Below are 14,391 nucleotides of genomic sequence, written 5' to 3'. Positions count from 1 at the left end.
TTTTTTTTTTATATCTCTTGCTACTTATGTATGATAATGTGTACATGTGCTGGTCATATAATTAGAATATCATAAAAGGTTTATTTATTTCACTAATTCCATTCAAAAAGTGAAACTTGTATATTATATTCATTCATTACACACAGACTGATATATTTCAAATGTTTATTTATTTTAATGTTGGTGATTATAACTGACAACTAAGGAAAGTCCTTAGTTGTCATAAATTAGTGAAATAAATCAACTTTTTGATGATATTCTAATTATATGACCAGCACCTGTATAATGGAAAAATAAATAAAAAATTTTTTTTTTGTCTATCTACCAATCATCTGATTAAATCGTTATAAAAAAGGCTGACTTTACATTAACGTGGATTAAAACGTTTAAATGATCCAAAACACTATGTGGCGCTATGCTTAGTAAGATGACGCTACTGCTGTGACGTAGGGTATCTCCTTCCGGTGGCTTCACTCCGTCTTGCTCTTTTGTCAGTTTAGAAGGCGATGAGCGATCCAGTCATATACAGATCAGTGGCCACCCCTCAGTCTGCTCAGTGCCAGATATGCGCTCACCTGTGCCCCTCCAGCTGGTCGTGCCTAGCGGTGTCCAAAAACGCTGCTGTTCTGGATCTATCGAATGACGCTCAAACACATAAAATGCCAAAAATGTCATGCGTACTAATATATAATAATTAATAAAATGCCTCGTTTAATAATAATAACGCCTCAAGGAGACAGATAAACATCCCGGAGGCAGAGAGAGACGATGACATGAATGAACACCACTGAGAGCGAGAGAGAGAGGTGCTAAAAGGAGCGGGCGCGCTCGCAGTGCGTCATCGTGTTGACGATCTCGCGCAAGTTTTTTTATGATGTCGCAGGCATGCGTTCAGTGCTCGTGCTTCTGCGGGATGCCAGCATCGCAGATCCTCGTCCAGCCTTTAGTACGAGCATGATAACGTTCCTGATGGACCCGAGCGGAGTGAGTCTCCACTGATCCCCGCAGCAGCAGCGTGTCCCTCGCCGCACGCGACATGGATGATTCGGGAGTAATCAGGCGCAGGCGGCTCCAGGTCAGAGATGCATGCCTTTAGACACATTACCATGTTTACTAGCAACACACACAAGCCCGGCTAACAAAAATACATGACTGTTCCGTAACTGCAATGTAATCTGGTGACCAAAGTTACATCGTGGCAACGGGAAAAGTGAAAGGTGCGTAATGCGTATACGTCGCCACAACGTAACTTTGTGACGTTGCCAGTAAGTAACTGCGACGTCGTGGATCGGTAGTTGTGTACTCGTAATCAGCTGCAATTTTATTAATTTTTTTACAATTATTCCATTTCTATGGGCGGACATTCAGTAGTTTAACCTAATTAATGTCCTCTTATGCCCAAACTATTTTAAAGGCTGTTTCAACAGCTGTGAATGACGAATTGACTTAAACAGTCCCCCCTCTTTGGAAAAGCATGGTGTTGACTCAGAACAGCCTACATAAAATTATTTCTGCTGCTCGACAGAGCAACATACGCATAAAAACTGTGCCGTATTGGATCGGACTGTCTATGGCAAGCCGTTTTAGCGTTTAAAACTCGGATTTGAATATCCATAAATATAATAGTGCTTGGGCGTCGTGACGTCATTACTTGGCGTGGCCGCCGTGTTGATGGCCTCCTTTACTGCTACTCGGACTACTGCGCAGTGTTTATATGTACTCCCTCTCATCCGTGTGTCTTAATTTGATTAATTAAAAATCTATTTCGACCATGCTAAACCGTTGCTGTATTGTGGGGTGTATCAGCGCGACATATAATCGCCATGGGGAAAATAAAATGAGAATGGATTAACTTTCCACCGCTTTCCTGCTTGGCGGCGCGACCACGGAGACCATAACATCTGAATATTCATTTATATAGCTTGAGTCAACATTGAAAATAAGGGAAATTTCCTGGGTTACTCAAACAAAATACGGGAAATTTCAACATTCATCTTTCTGTTGCTTTCCCTCTGCTGACATAAAAAATTCGTACTACAAGACTGCTGCATTAACTTACGTTAAGCGATTTGTGAAGCTAGGTCTGACATGAATGCTCACAGATTGGCGTGAAATCGTACTCACAACAACCACGCTATCTTAAAAAGCCCAACATCACACTAAGGTTGCTTTCAAGTAAGCAAAACGATGCTTTGAAAACATCTGTTCGCTGGAATGGCAAGGAGTAGCAACAGGACAACAGCACAGAGACTTGATAGGTCCGATTGAAGGGCTAACAGGATATTTTACAGGAAAATACTAAAACGGGAAGACAGCGGGAAAAGAGCTCAAATACGTGAGAACCCCGGAAAAAACGGGAGGGTTGACAGCTACTAACTACAATTTTGAAACACCGTTAAAAGTCCATGTGTGAATTGGTTTTTAGCACTAACAGTTACTAAACTAGCAGCTAGGTAGAACGCAGCTTACCTTTGTCCGGATTAATGTATAGTGTTTGCCGGCTTTATGATCTGCAACTCCTGAACCCATCCATTTGCTTTGGAACTATTCTGAACTGTAGGCGCTCACAAAACAAACAAGGTAGCCAAAGATATCTGTAATGCAAAAGTGCGGCAGCAAGTCGTCGTCGATACTCCTCTAACGTTATTTGTTGGGAATTTCATATGGATCCAAACCGTTAATAGTGCCGATTTTGTCCACATACCAGTCTCTGGCATCCCTATTTAGAGTATCCCTATAAGTCCCACAACCTTTTTGCGATTTTAACATCTTTTTTCTTTCTCCCAACTCTGCTTCTTCTCGTTCAACTTGCTGTATGTTTACATTCGCGAGGCTATCAACATGGCTGCCACGTCCCAGAATGCAACACGGCGCCCCAGCCCTATTACGGATAGTCACAATTGTAATTCCAGATATCTATATTGCAATTATGATTCGTCGTAATCGGAATGAAAATATTTACAATTTGATTATGACTAGTCTTAATATGCATTGAAGATATTTACAATGCTATTACGACTAGTCATAATCTTCCATTGGCATCCATTGAAAAATATTTTCAGATATCGTCAAATTAGTTTTGATTAGTCATAATTCCAATTCAAGATATCTTTAAATATGATTTGCCTAGTCTAAATTCTAATTAGTGGTATTTCAGATTACAATTTGACTAGTCTTAATTCAAGTAGAGATTTCTTCAAATTAGTTTTAACTACTAGTAATCCCAATTCATGATATCTTTACATTTTATTTGACTAGTCAAAATACAATTTAAAATATCTTTGATCATTTTTTTTTTAAATGTATCCAAAATACATTTGTAGATATTTGTCAAATTACAGTTGTAGATATCTTGAATTTGAATTATGGCTAGTTAAAACCCATTTATATATATCTGCACTTTAATTATGGATATCCCAATCAGATTTTTGAGGAAGAACTATATTTAGAGATATCTGCATTTAGGTTTGTGACTAGGCGTAATTGCAATATAGATATCTGGAATGAACCAGTTGACTAGTCAAAATAGGTTTATAGATAATAATAATAATAATAATAAATTTTATTTGTAAAGCACTTTACATTTGACACCAAATCTCAAAGTGCTACAGTAGAACATAATTAAAAACAATACAGTATTACAATAAAAACACAACATGTTAAAAGACGGGACTAAAAACAAGCTTTAGCTGTTAAAATAAGCCTGTGTAAAAAGGTGGGTTTTTAGTCCTTTTTTGAATGTGTCCACTGTCTGCGGGGCCCTGAGGTGGTCTGGGAGGGCGTTCCACAGGCAGGGAGCAGCGACTTGAAAGGCCCTGTCGCCCATTTTTTTGAGCCGTGTCCTGGGCATGACCAAACGGTGCTGTTGGCCTGACCGGGTTCTGGTTGATGAATTTGGCGTGAGCAACTCAGTGAGGTAAGTGGGGGCCGCACCGTGCAGACAGTGATGGGTATGAAGGAGGACCTTATATTCTATGCGGGACTGAATGGGGAGCCAGTGCAGCGAACGAAGGATGGGGGTGATGTGCTCATGTTTTCGCACCCTCATCAGGACCCTGGCAGCGCTGTTCTGAACATACTGGAGCTTTTGAAGGCTCCTGCCAGGAATCCCAATGAGGAGTGCATTACAGTAGTCCAGCCTGGAGGAGACAAAAGCATGGACGAGCTTCTCTGCAGCAGAAATGGAGAGGGAGGGGCGCAGTTTGGAAATATTGCGGAGGTGAAAGAATGCAGTTTTGCAGATGGAGGTGACATGACTGTCGAAGGAAAGGTGGGGGTCAAATTTTACCCCTAGGTTAGTAACAGAGGAAGAAAGGGGGGTGGTGTGTCCAAAGAGTGAAACAGTGGTGATTGGAGAGGAGCGGAGTTGATGAACAGTTCCAGTTTGAATGACCTCTGTTTTGGAGCCATTCAGCTGAAGGAAGTTTTGACTCATCCACGCCTCTATCTCCTCCAGGCAGGAGCTAAGGCGGGCAGTCGTGGTAGAGGGGGAGCTAGAGGGAGTGACTTGAAGGTAGAGTTGTGTGTCGTCAGCATAGCAATGGAAATTAACTCCATGCCTGCTGACGACACGACCCAAGGGGAGCATGTAAATGGTGAAGAGGGTTGGACCGAGTACGGAGCCCTGGGGGACCCCACAGGTGACAGTGTGGGGTCTGGATTTTACATCACCCAGAGCTACATACTCGGTTCTATCAGTGAGATAGGAGTGAAACCATTTCAGGGCAGTACCAGAAAGACCTGTGTAGTGCTGAAGTCGGTGCAGGAGAATGTGATGGTCTACAGTGTCAAACGCAGCAGAGAGGTCGAGAAAAATGAGGAGGGATGTGGAACCGGAATCAGAAGCCATCAGCAAATCGCTGGTGACTCTGATAAGAGCTGTTTCTGTGCTGTGGGAGGGACGAAAACCAGATTGAAATTTCTCATATAGCCTGTTGGATTTGAGATGATTATGGAGCTGGGTGGAAACAACTTTTTCCAGGAGTTTGGAGATGAATGGGAGATTAGAAATTGGTCTGTAATTCGACAGTGGTGTAGGGTCCATGGTGGGTTTTTTGAGGAGGGGTTTGATGAGAGCAGTTTTGAGGGAGGTGGGAACATAGCCTGTCTCTACGGACATGTTTATTATTTTGGTTATGAGGGAACTGATAGAGTTAGTGTGAGTTTTAAGCAGAGGAGATGGGAGGGGATCAAGGTGGCAAGTGGATGTTTTGGATTTACGAATGATGTTCTCGACCTCCTGCTGCGTTGTGGGGGACAGTTGTGATAGGGTTTGAGAGATGGGTGTTGCGGGCAGGTCTAGTGAGGTGCTATTTAGAAGTGGAAATGAGGAGCGAATAATGTCAATTTTTGATGTAAAAAAATCAAGAAACCGGTTGCAATTTATATCAGTTGGACTGTAGAATGAGGAAATCTGTGGTTTGATGATGTGATTTATTGTGGAGAACAGTTTTTTGGAGTTACCTGGGTTGTTGTTTATAAGTGTTGAGTAGTATTCTGACCTAGCCTTGGAGAGTGCTTTGGCATAAGCCCTACGATGTTCCCGGTAGGCCAACTTATGCACCGTCAGGTCAGATGTTTTGCAGGCACGCTCCAGGACACGGCCAGACCTCTTCATCCCTCTCAGCTCGTTTGTAAACCAGGGGGCAGAGCGGGTAAACGTGACTGTCCGGGTTTTTAATGGAGCAAGACAATCCAGAATAGAGGTGAGGCTGGTGTTGTAGTAGTCCATTAAGTCATCAGCTGATGAGTGAGGAGAGGGGGAGAGATGCTGGAGATGTTGACTGAGGGAGGTGGCGTCCAAGTTCTTAATGTTTCTGAAGGTAATATGGCGTTTTGGTTTGGTGGGAGGAACTAATATTGGGACTTCAAATGTAACCGCCAGGTGATCGGAGACACCCACGTCATACACCTGAAGGCCTGAAACTGAGAGGGAGTCTGTAATGACAAGGTCCAGTGTGTGCCCCCTATTGTGTGTGGGGGCATCCACAAGCTGTTGGAGGTTAAGACAATCCAGGGTTTGTTTGAAATTTGAGGCCAGTTTACAGTTATGGGAGTCCACGTGTATGTTGAAATCACCAATAACCAGAATATTTGAGTGAGCTGTGCAGAGGGAGATTAGAAAATCATGAATGTCAGGAATGAAAGTTGGTTGTGGTTTGGGAGGGCGATAGACGAGGGCTATTGTTGCTGAAAAAGCTTTTTTGCAACTAAAAACCAGACTTTCAAATGAGCCAGTACTGGGCACAGACACGGGGGATAATTCAATGTTGCTGCGATGTAAAACAGCTAGGCCCCCACCACGGCCAGTTGTACGAGCCTTATCAAGGTAGTTATACCCGGGTGGGCAGGCCTCATTTAGGGATGAGTATATTCCAGGCTGCTGCCATGTCTCTGTAAGACAGAGAATATCTATCCCCTTATCCAGGATGTGGTCGTATACAAGTCCAGATTTGTTTGACAGGGACTGCACATTTAGCAGTTCAAATGATATCTACAATGTGCATGCAAATACACCTTTGTTGAGCCCCACCTTAAATGTTTTACTAAACCAATCCTAGCTTGGAAACTGTTGTCATCCGCAATTTTGTCTAAGAGTTGTATAATAAAGGTCCTGCATCTTTGGGTGATTTTAAACTGTTTTTTGCAGAAGTAATTCAAAAGTATGAAATGTAGCTGGAGCATGTGTAGAAGTGGTTGGCTATAGAGAGAGGACTTGAATAGGCTTTTGTCCTGTTCTATATCGTAATGTTAAGACGTGTGTGTGTGTGCTGTGGATTACATTTTGTTCGCCTTTATTTACAAATGAACACATGTATAAGCCTCATGTCAGCCATTGCAAAATTTGATATAATGTTAAAAGAATCAGAGTATCTATTTACACTAAGTGCAAATAGCCCGCCTTGTTTACGCTATCCGCCCATCAACATGTGAATAGGATAGTCAAGACTGAAAAGGGGACATGTAGTAGTTTAACCTAATTTATGTCCTCATTTGCCCAAACTATTTTAAAAGGTTGTTTCAACAGCTGTGAATGACGAATAGACTTGTTCAGTGTCGTGGCATAGCTGTGTTGGCGCAGTCTGCTTGGGGGGAAAAACAGTCCTTTCCTCCTTTTTGGAAAAGCATGGTTTTGACTCAGAACAGCCTACATAGAATTATTTCTGCCACTCGACAGAGCAACATACGCATAAAAACTGAGCCATATTGGATTGGACTGTCTGTACCGTATCTGTGACTGGACAAATGACCCAACGGAATGGCCTTATATATATTAAAAATTAACATTAAATACGATATCTATATTGGTAAGATCGATTCCATGCGATTTAATTAAATCTAGAGTATGATTGAAACAATGACTGGGCCAGGTGATGTTTTGCTTGACTCCAAAACGGTTTATTAGGTCAGTAAACGCAAGTCCTAATGCATCATTTGTGTTATCAATGTGAATGTTAAAATCTCAGACAATTAGTGCTTTATCAACATTTACCAATAGCTCTGAGAGGAAATCTGCAAATTCTTTTAGGTATTCTGTATAATGCACTGATGATCTATACAGTACACAGTAGCCAGAGCAAGAGACACAATAGATTTATTTTGCATATCTGACAGTCTAACATTAAGCAGAAGTATTTCGAATTAGTTAAAGCTGTTTCCTGTTTTCTGGGTAACATTGAGAATATCACTATATATTGTTGCAACACCTCCGCCACGACCAGTCTGACGGGGCTCATGCTTATAACAGTAATTCAGTGGAATAGACCAGTGTGTATTTCGTCAACAAAGATTATGAAGAAATTAAATATTCATTAACAAAAAAAAAAATTCTGCAACTAAGACAGGATGTTGACGAGCTAAAATTAATATCTGATGTTAAAACTATGACTGAATTTATGAGAATTTTTAAGACGAGATGGGACTATAATGTTATTTTTATAGTACTGGACATTCAAAATCCATCCTATAGGCTACTGTCTTTTCCTTCAAAATGTGTGTCCCTGTCATTAGATTTCAATCGATTAAGGGGCGTTTGCATATCTAGTCTCAGTATGGCAGCCGCAGTGGATGGATAGACAATTCATTGACTGGCGGCTTGAGATTGGCTCCAAAATGTTACATTTGTTTATTGTTCCTTATTTAAAAGATAAATTTAAAATAATGTGTAATGCCTTCAATCGATAAACAGAAAAAATACACAATGTAGAATTTCGAAAGGAAAAAAAAAGTAATTTTAACTAATTGCAGAGATCCGAAGTGGTTATCTGATTATCTGGTTGGGCTATGGAGCAAAGGAGACCAGTACCCGGGAGCCCATGAAACAGACCCAAGTGATGCAGTTCAATCTAGTTTCAGTTTTATTGGTTATATGATGTGTATAGAGTCAAGCAGAAGTGAAATTTTGAACAATAAGAAAATGTCTTATGACCACTGAGTAATGCCCAAAAATATAGCAAGCACAGCAGACACAGGATGTCCTGCTTTTCAATCTCACAAATAAAAGTAGTTTTTATTGCATTCAAATCATTAGACATGCCTAATTTGTTAACAATTAACAAGGCGAGAGAAAAAAAGAACATTTCATAAATCCCTAAAAACATTTTAATAGAATGATGCTGAATTATATACATTTCATGATTCAAAATAATTAGACATGCTTTTGATTAATACAGTTTATTTTTAACCATTTTAAAAGGATTCCAAAAAAACATAGAATTATTAGTAATTTGGGGAGGGGGTGTAAAATGAAATGGAATTTGGTTAAAAAATAAAACTGATTTCATAGGGCCCTAGCCTAGTTATTTGTTGTGGTAATTTGAAGGTCCTCTCAAAAGGTTGTTGGTCTAGTCTAGTGGATAAATAGCTGTAGACTGTACGTTTGAACAGCGTACAATAATTTTCTCCCAAATACAATAATTTTGAGCTTATAGTACAATACTTAGACATTTCCTGCTTACCAATATATTATGAATAGAGAACCGATCAAAAATACCATGATGTGAGATCTGATAGGACCATAGACTGTGTAACCAATGGGAAGTGGTATTCTTTGGAAAACCATGGTATTTATTCAGTACCATGGTATATATATCAATGTACTGTATGGTATTAATCTGTTTTGAAACATGTATTATAGTAATACAGCGTTTTTTGTACCATGAAAAGATAATGGATTTTAGATCTCCAAAGAATACAGAATTTTCATTTTGGTGCATCCCTAGATGTAAGACAACATAATGTATTTAATTTAATTTAAATTTAACACTAATTTACTTTCAAATGCCCCAATTGGTGAAAGCTCTGAACCAAATTTTTGTGCAAGTTCAAGTTGCACTGTAATATCGCAATATTTTAAAAATCACTATAATATTGTATCGTGAGACAAGTATCGTGATAATATCATATCGTGAGGCCTCCAGTGATTCCCAACTCTAGTATTTAGGCACGGACACAATTTACACAATGAGCAGAAAATGTTCAAAAGGAGCTAAACTCAGCATCACTGAAGGATTGACATGAAGTTCATTTTCATATTCTTACCATATTTTGAAATGTTAAAATAATCAAATGAGTTAAAATTGAAGTCTTTTCCTGTTGTGATAGTTTGCTTTAGGATCCTGTCTCATGCCTCATGACTGTGATATTTAAAATAATCTCTGTTCAGTCTGACAGACAACAGATGGGCTTTTGGTCGGCTGATCTCTGCTCAGAGTTGTGCAGTTTGTTCCCGATCGGGTCCATCTGTCTGCATGAGTTTGCCAGGCTGCTCTTCTCCACGGGGTTTCTGGGAAGCTTTTACAGCATTTAAGGATGGAAAACTTAATTACTGTCTAAAATGAAACACGTGAGTCCCAGAGAAACAAACAGAAAGCCTTCTGCTGCTTTATGTGGAAGACTCGTTTAACATTAACTCATTTAACATCTCAACATTAATGGCAAAGGATGTTAGGTTCATTTGACACAGCAGAACGAAACTGCACACTGAAATTACAGCCTGGTCTCATTGTTTATTCACATGGCAACTGAATACAATATAATAAAATGTTAATGCCACGATTTCAATTTCATTTTTAATTCATTAAAGCTGCATAAATAACACGCCTTTTAGGTGTCGTCAAAAGTAAATGTACGTTTTATATAACCATGTTTTATGTCAACTACATACAAATTCTCATGAGATTGCATTGGAAAATGTCATAAGTTGTAAGCATTACATAAAATGCGCTACTGGGAGTTCATAAGTGGAGGGTGAACCAACTCCAGAGTAAGGCTAGAATAGCCTAATGTTAGGGTAATCTAGTAACAGCGCACATCTTTTTAGGCAAGTACCAAAAATGGGTGCCATGTCATAAGAAGTTTTTAGTATGACTGGATTTGTATTAAAATTGATAATATTTTAATAGTCCTGTCAAACGATTAATCGCATCCAAAATAAAAGTTTTTGTTTACTCTATATATATATATATATATATATATATATATATATATATATATATATATATATATGTATATATATATGTGTGTGTGTACTATGTATATTTATTATGTATGTATAAAGACACACACATACAGTATATATTTTGAAAATATTTACATGTCTATATTTGTATTCATGAAATTTATATTATATATAAATATATTTTAAATATATAAACATTACATATTTTTCTTAAATATATACATGCATGTGTTTGTATGTTTGTGTACATCTGCATTTAGGCTAGTTGTTTATATGAGAGAATTCATGAGAGTGCAGAATTCAGTCAGTGATTGCGCAGTGAACAAAACTGTTTCAGCGATGACTCATCTGAACGCCTCTGATTGGCCGCTGCATTCATAAACTCAACAGACTCATGTGTGATTGGTTAGAATGTGCAAAGCTTTAAAAATGTGTAAAAAGAAATATGATGCAACATTAGTGCAGGGCTCCAGACTAACCTGTTGCGCTGGTGCGCTTAAAAAAGTTAGGTGCACCCAAATTTTCTATCGCATCGCATTTAATGCCGCAGTTTAACAAGTTAACTTTTTTTTTTTTAATTGCTGTCCATATAGGCAATATTGATTTGTAGCCTAAATGATTAACTAACATTCTGGTCAACATAATGTTCTTTATTTGAAGCACAATTCTACAAGAAAGGTAATTTACTGAAAAAGTTATGGTGCTTAAAGTGTTTCAATGATCTGAAATTTAAACTTAAAATATCTCAAGAAAAAATGAAATAAAAATGAAATTAAAAGCGTTTAAAGGGCTTCAAACTGGACATCTCATGCCTCAATGTCTTATGACAAAAATGACATTGCGATATTTTATTTTTCTGCGATATATATTGTCATATGAAATCTAATCTAATTTTTTTTCTTACAAATAAAAATGGGATGAGCACAATTACATCAGAGTATTATTTAAATTAGAGTAAATTTTTTGTTTGTAACTTTAGGATATGGTTTGAATTGTTACCAATTAACTAACATGAACTTACCAGGAGCAATACTTTTGTTACTATATTAATCTTTGCTTATCTTAGTTTATATAAACACAGCTGTTCATTGTTTGGTAATGTTACTTCACAGTGCATTAACTATGTTAACGAATACTGTACAACTTTTGATTTCAACAATGAAGGCTATAGCCTAAATGTTGAAATTAACAATGTTGTATGAGCGCAGTTTAGTAATAGCAAATGTTAAATAATGTAGTTAAATAGTTTAATAAATAGAACGTTATTGTAAAGTGTTACAGATTTTTTTTTTTATACACCAATTCAGACGTCTCGTGAGTTCAGTGTTGGACAGGTCAGTTGTTTAAACCATTCATTAAATTGAATCGGTTCAAAGGAATCATTAGTTCACGAATCAGACGTGTACGCCACGCGTTGTGTAATTATCTCTGCAGTTTAGGATATCGCACAAGATTTGACAACACAGAAAACATTTCATCACTGGATAGTTGTTGTTTTTTTTTTGTTCGACACCATCGTGTCAATTGATTTTGATTAATATGCGCGAGGGAGAGAGAGCAAGACAGCGCTCGTGTTGTTTGAAGACTGTGAAGGTGAGCGTGGGCACGCGGCCGTGGCAGGACTTAAAAACATAAACTTTCACTCTATGATGGTTAAGCTGTGCAATTAGTCCGCGAATCACATTCGTCATGGGCCGGGGAGCAGCTGGCCCGTACAGTTAATGAATAACGGATCAACTACGACAGCCTACATCACACATCCTGCGATGTGACTATCGTGGATTCGTACATCGCGATATCGATGCTTAAACGACACATCGTGCAGCCCATGGTGTCTGAATGAAGGATGCTCTAGTGTCTGATCTGAACAGATAAACAGTCCCTAAACAGCTTATACTACTGTTTCAGCTATTAAAATAGTTAAGTTTTGCATGAAAAAGCAAAGCAATTTATATTTTTTGTTTTTTTATTAAGTTAATTTAGAAAATTCGCTTGGAGCATTTTTTGTTTGTTAAATATAAGTTTTAGTTTTTTTTTTTTTTTTTTTTGTAAGTAATGACCAAGCAGCCAGCGGCGGACAGTGAGCCTATGTTTGATCAATTTAGCCTTCTCAAATCATCACGACTTGCCTAAAATAAAATCTATAGATATAAAACAGTTCAAGCATTTAACAATGTTTAAACGTTAGACCCAGATAAATGTGCGCTATATCCAATAGTTTGTGTGGAGACGCTTCGGGACATGAAGATGCCAGCGTGATCACTTGCATTTATTTCAGTGGATACTCTGTCATTTTTGCTCATAAGAGTAATACATCGTTCATAGCTGCAAAGGGTCTACTTTTCTTTTTGTGTGCACTCACAATATCAACAAAATGTTGTGCTTTATGCCATCTCTTCTTTAACAGGAGTACAAAAATGAACCGACACTCAGTGAAAACATGCCTCACAGACATGATGATTATATCCATAGAAAGTTTGTCATGACTATTTAACGAAATAAAACAAATTGAAAACAAAAACTCTTTCATTGTAATCATAATCCATGAAGATGCAATTCTCTCTAAAGGCACTTTTAATGAAATGGCGAGCCAGGATCGGCAACTTCATCCTTGCGACACAGAGTCAGAAAACACTAGTTTTTAAGTAAATAATTCAAATATGTCCTTACTATTTCCCCCGTCAAATTTATGGTAATTACTTTTGCCAGTGCTTTGCAACAAGCTATTGCATGTATGTGAACGCAGAACTGTTCAGCTGCTGATAATAAACACCCTCCAGCCACTCTTGACTGTCGCAGTAGCACGCCTCGTGTTGTTTTCACCAGCGCGGCACTTGTTTTTCATCACTAATTGATGGATGTCTAAAAAATAAAAGTAAGGAGAAGCCTAAAATATGTGATGGAAAATTGGCCCGAAGCCCGGCCGGAGGGGCATAAGAAAGGTCGGGGCTGAAATGCAGGGCTCTAGTGTCTGTTGTTGAACCACAGGGAGACTTTCAGAGTCGCTGAGACTTTTCTTCCCCTCAAACGTCTTTTTTTTTAGTCGCACCATTGAGAGATTAGGTCACTCTCTAGAGCTCTGACTGTGCAGCTGCATTTTGTCCAAAGCTCCCCCTTGATTTCTGACCTGTGACCATGCACTCGCTCCACTTATGCTTGAGTTTTATTTCATTTATGCTACAGTCTTATATGGGTCTGAGTGAATTATTACAACTATCTCAAAATATTTGAGCATTGTTGTTTTAGTATCATTTGACATACTGTCATAGTATTTTAAAGTTTTATTTTAGATACTTTTTATGTTTTTAATTTTACTTAACTATACACTGGATACACATACATACTTCACAAGATCTCAAAGCTGGATTCGACTGAAAAATGTCAAATATCGGCCGATATATATATCGTCCTTGCCGATATATCGGTCGACCACTACTGCCAGTCAGTGCTAATGATGTTCGATTAAAGCCAACTTTTTTTTGAATAACATGCATAAAATGCCTTCTATAATAAATATAATTAAGCTAAAGTAACTTTTTAAGTCAGTAAACATTTTGCTGACTTTGGATTGGCTGAGATGGCTTTAGAGGGCGGGGCTTGGAGCGTGATTGATTGGAATGAAGGTCTCATTTCTTTATGATAATATGCACTGTGACATACAATAAGAGCATGTCGTGCACGGCCTGTTCCTCTGTGTGTGAATGAACATCTGCTGAGAGTCTGTCAGCGAGACGAATGAGAGAAGATTGTGTGTTCAATCACAGACGTATAGAGAGAACTGAAGAACAGCAGCAGCATCTCTCTCACACAATCCCAACAGACGGATGTGTTTGTGTCATGCTTAGTGCTGCAAGGATGTGCCAAACTGTTTCAAACACAAACTCAGTGACATTCACACACTTTAAGTGAATATGAGATTCATTGGTTTATCA

General features: G+C 38.5%; 1 protein-coding gene across 2 annotated transcripts in view; it reads left to right on the top strand.

The window, feature by feature from the left end:
• The first annotated feature begins 485 nt into the window (after window positions 1-485).
• Window positions 486-14,391, top strand: part of LOC132149628 (microtubule-associated serine/threonine-protein kinase 1-like) — a 32,526-nt gene continuing 18,620 nt past the window's right edge. For both annotated transcript variants that reach the window (XM_059559020.1, XM_059559018.1), the window contains exon 1: window positions 486-1,075. In XM_059559020.1, the coding sequence (XP_059415003.1) occupies window positions 1,037-1,075 (39 nt within the window). In that variant the 5' untranslated portion in view covers window positions 486-1,036. The remainder of the gene's footprint in view (window positions 1,076-14,391) is intronic.

This window comes from Carassius carassius, chromosome 9 (assembly GCF_963082965.1).
Source record: "Carassius carassius chromosome 9, fCarCar2.1, whole genome shotgun sequence".
Lineage (NCBI taxonomy): Eukaryota > Metazoa > Chordata > Actinopteri > Cypriniformes > Cyprinidae > Carassius > Carassius carassius.
The sequence above is the reverse complement of the archived record's forward strand: the minus strand, read 5'-3'. Positions and strand labels throughout refer to the sequence as shown.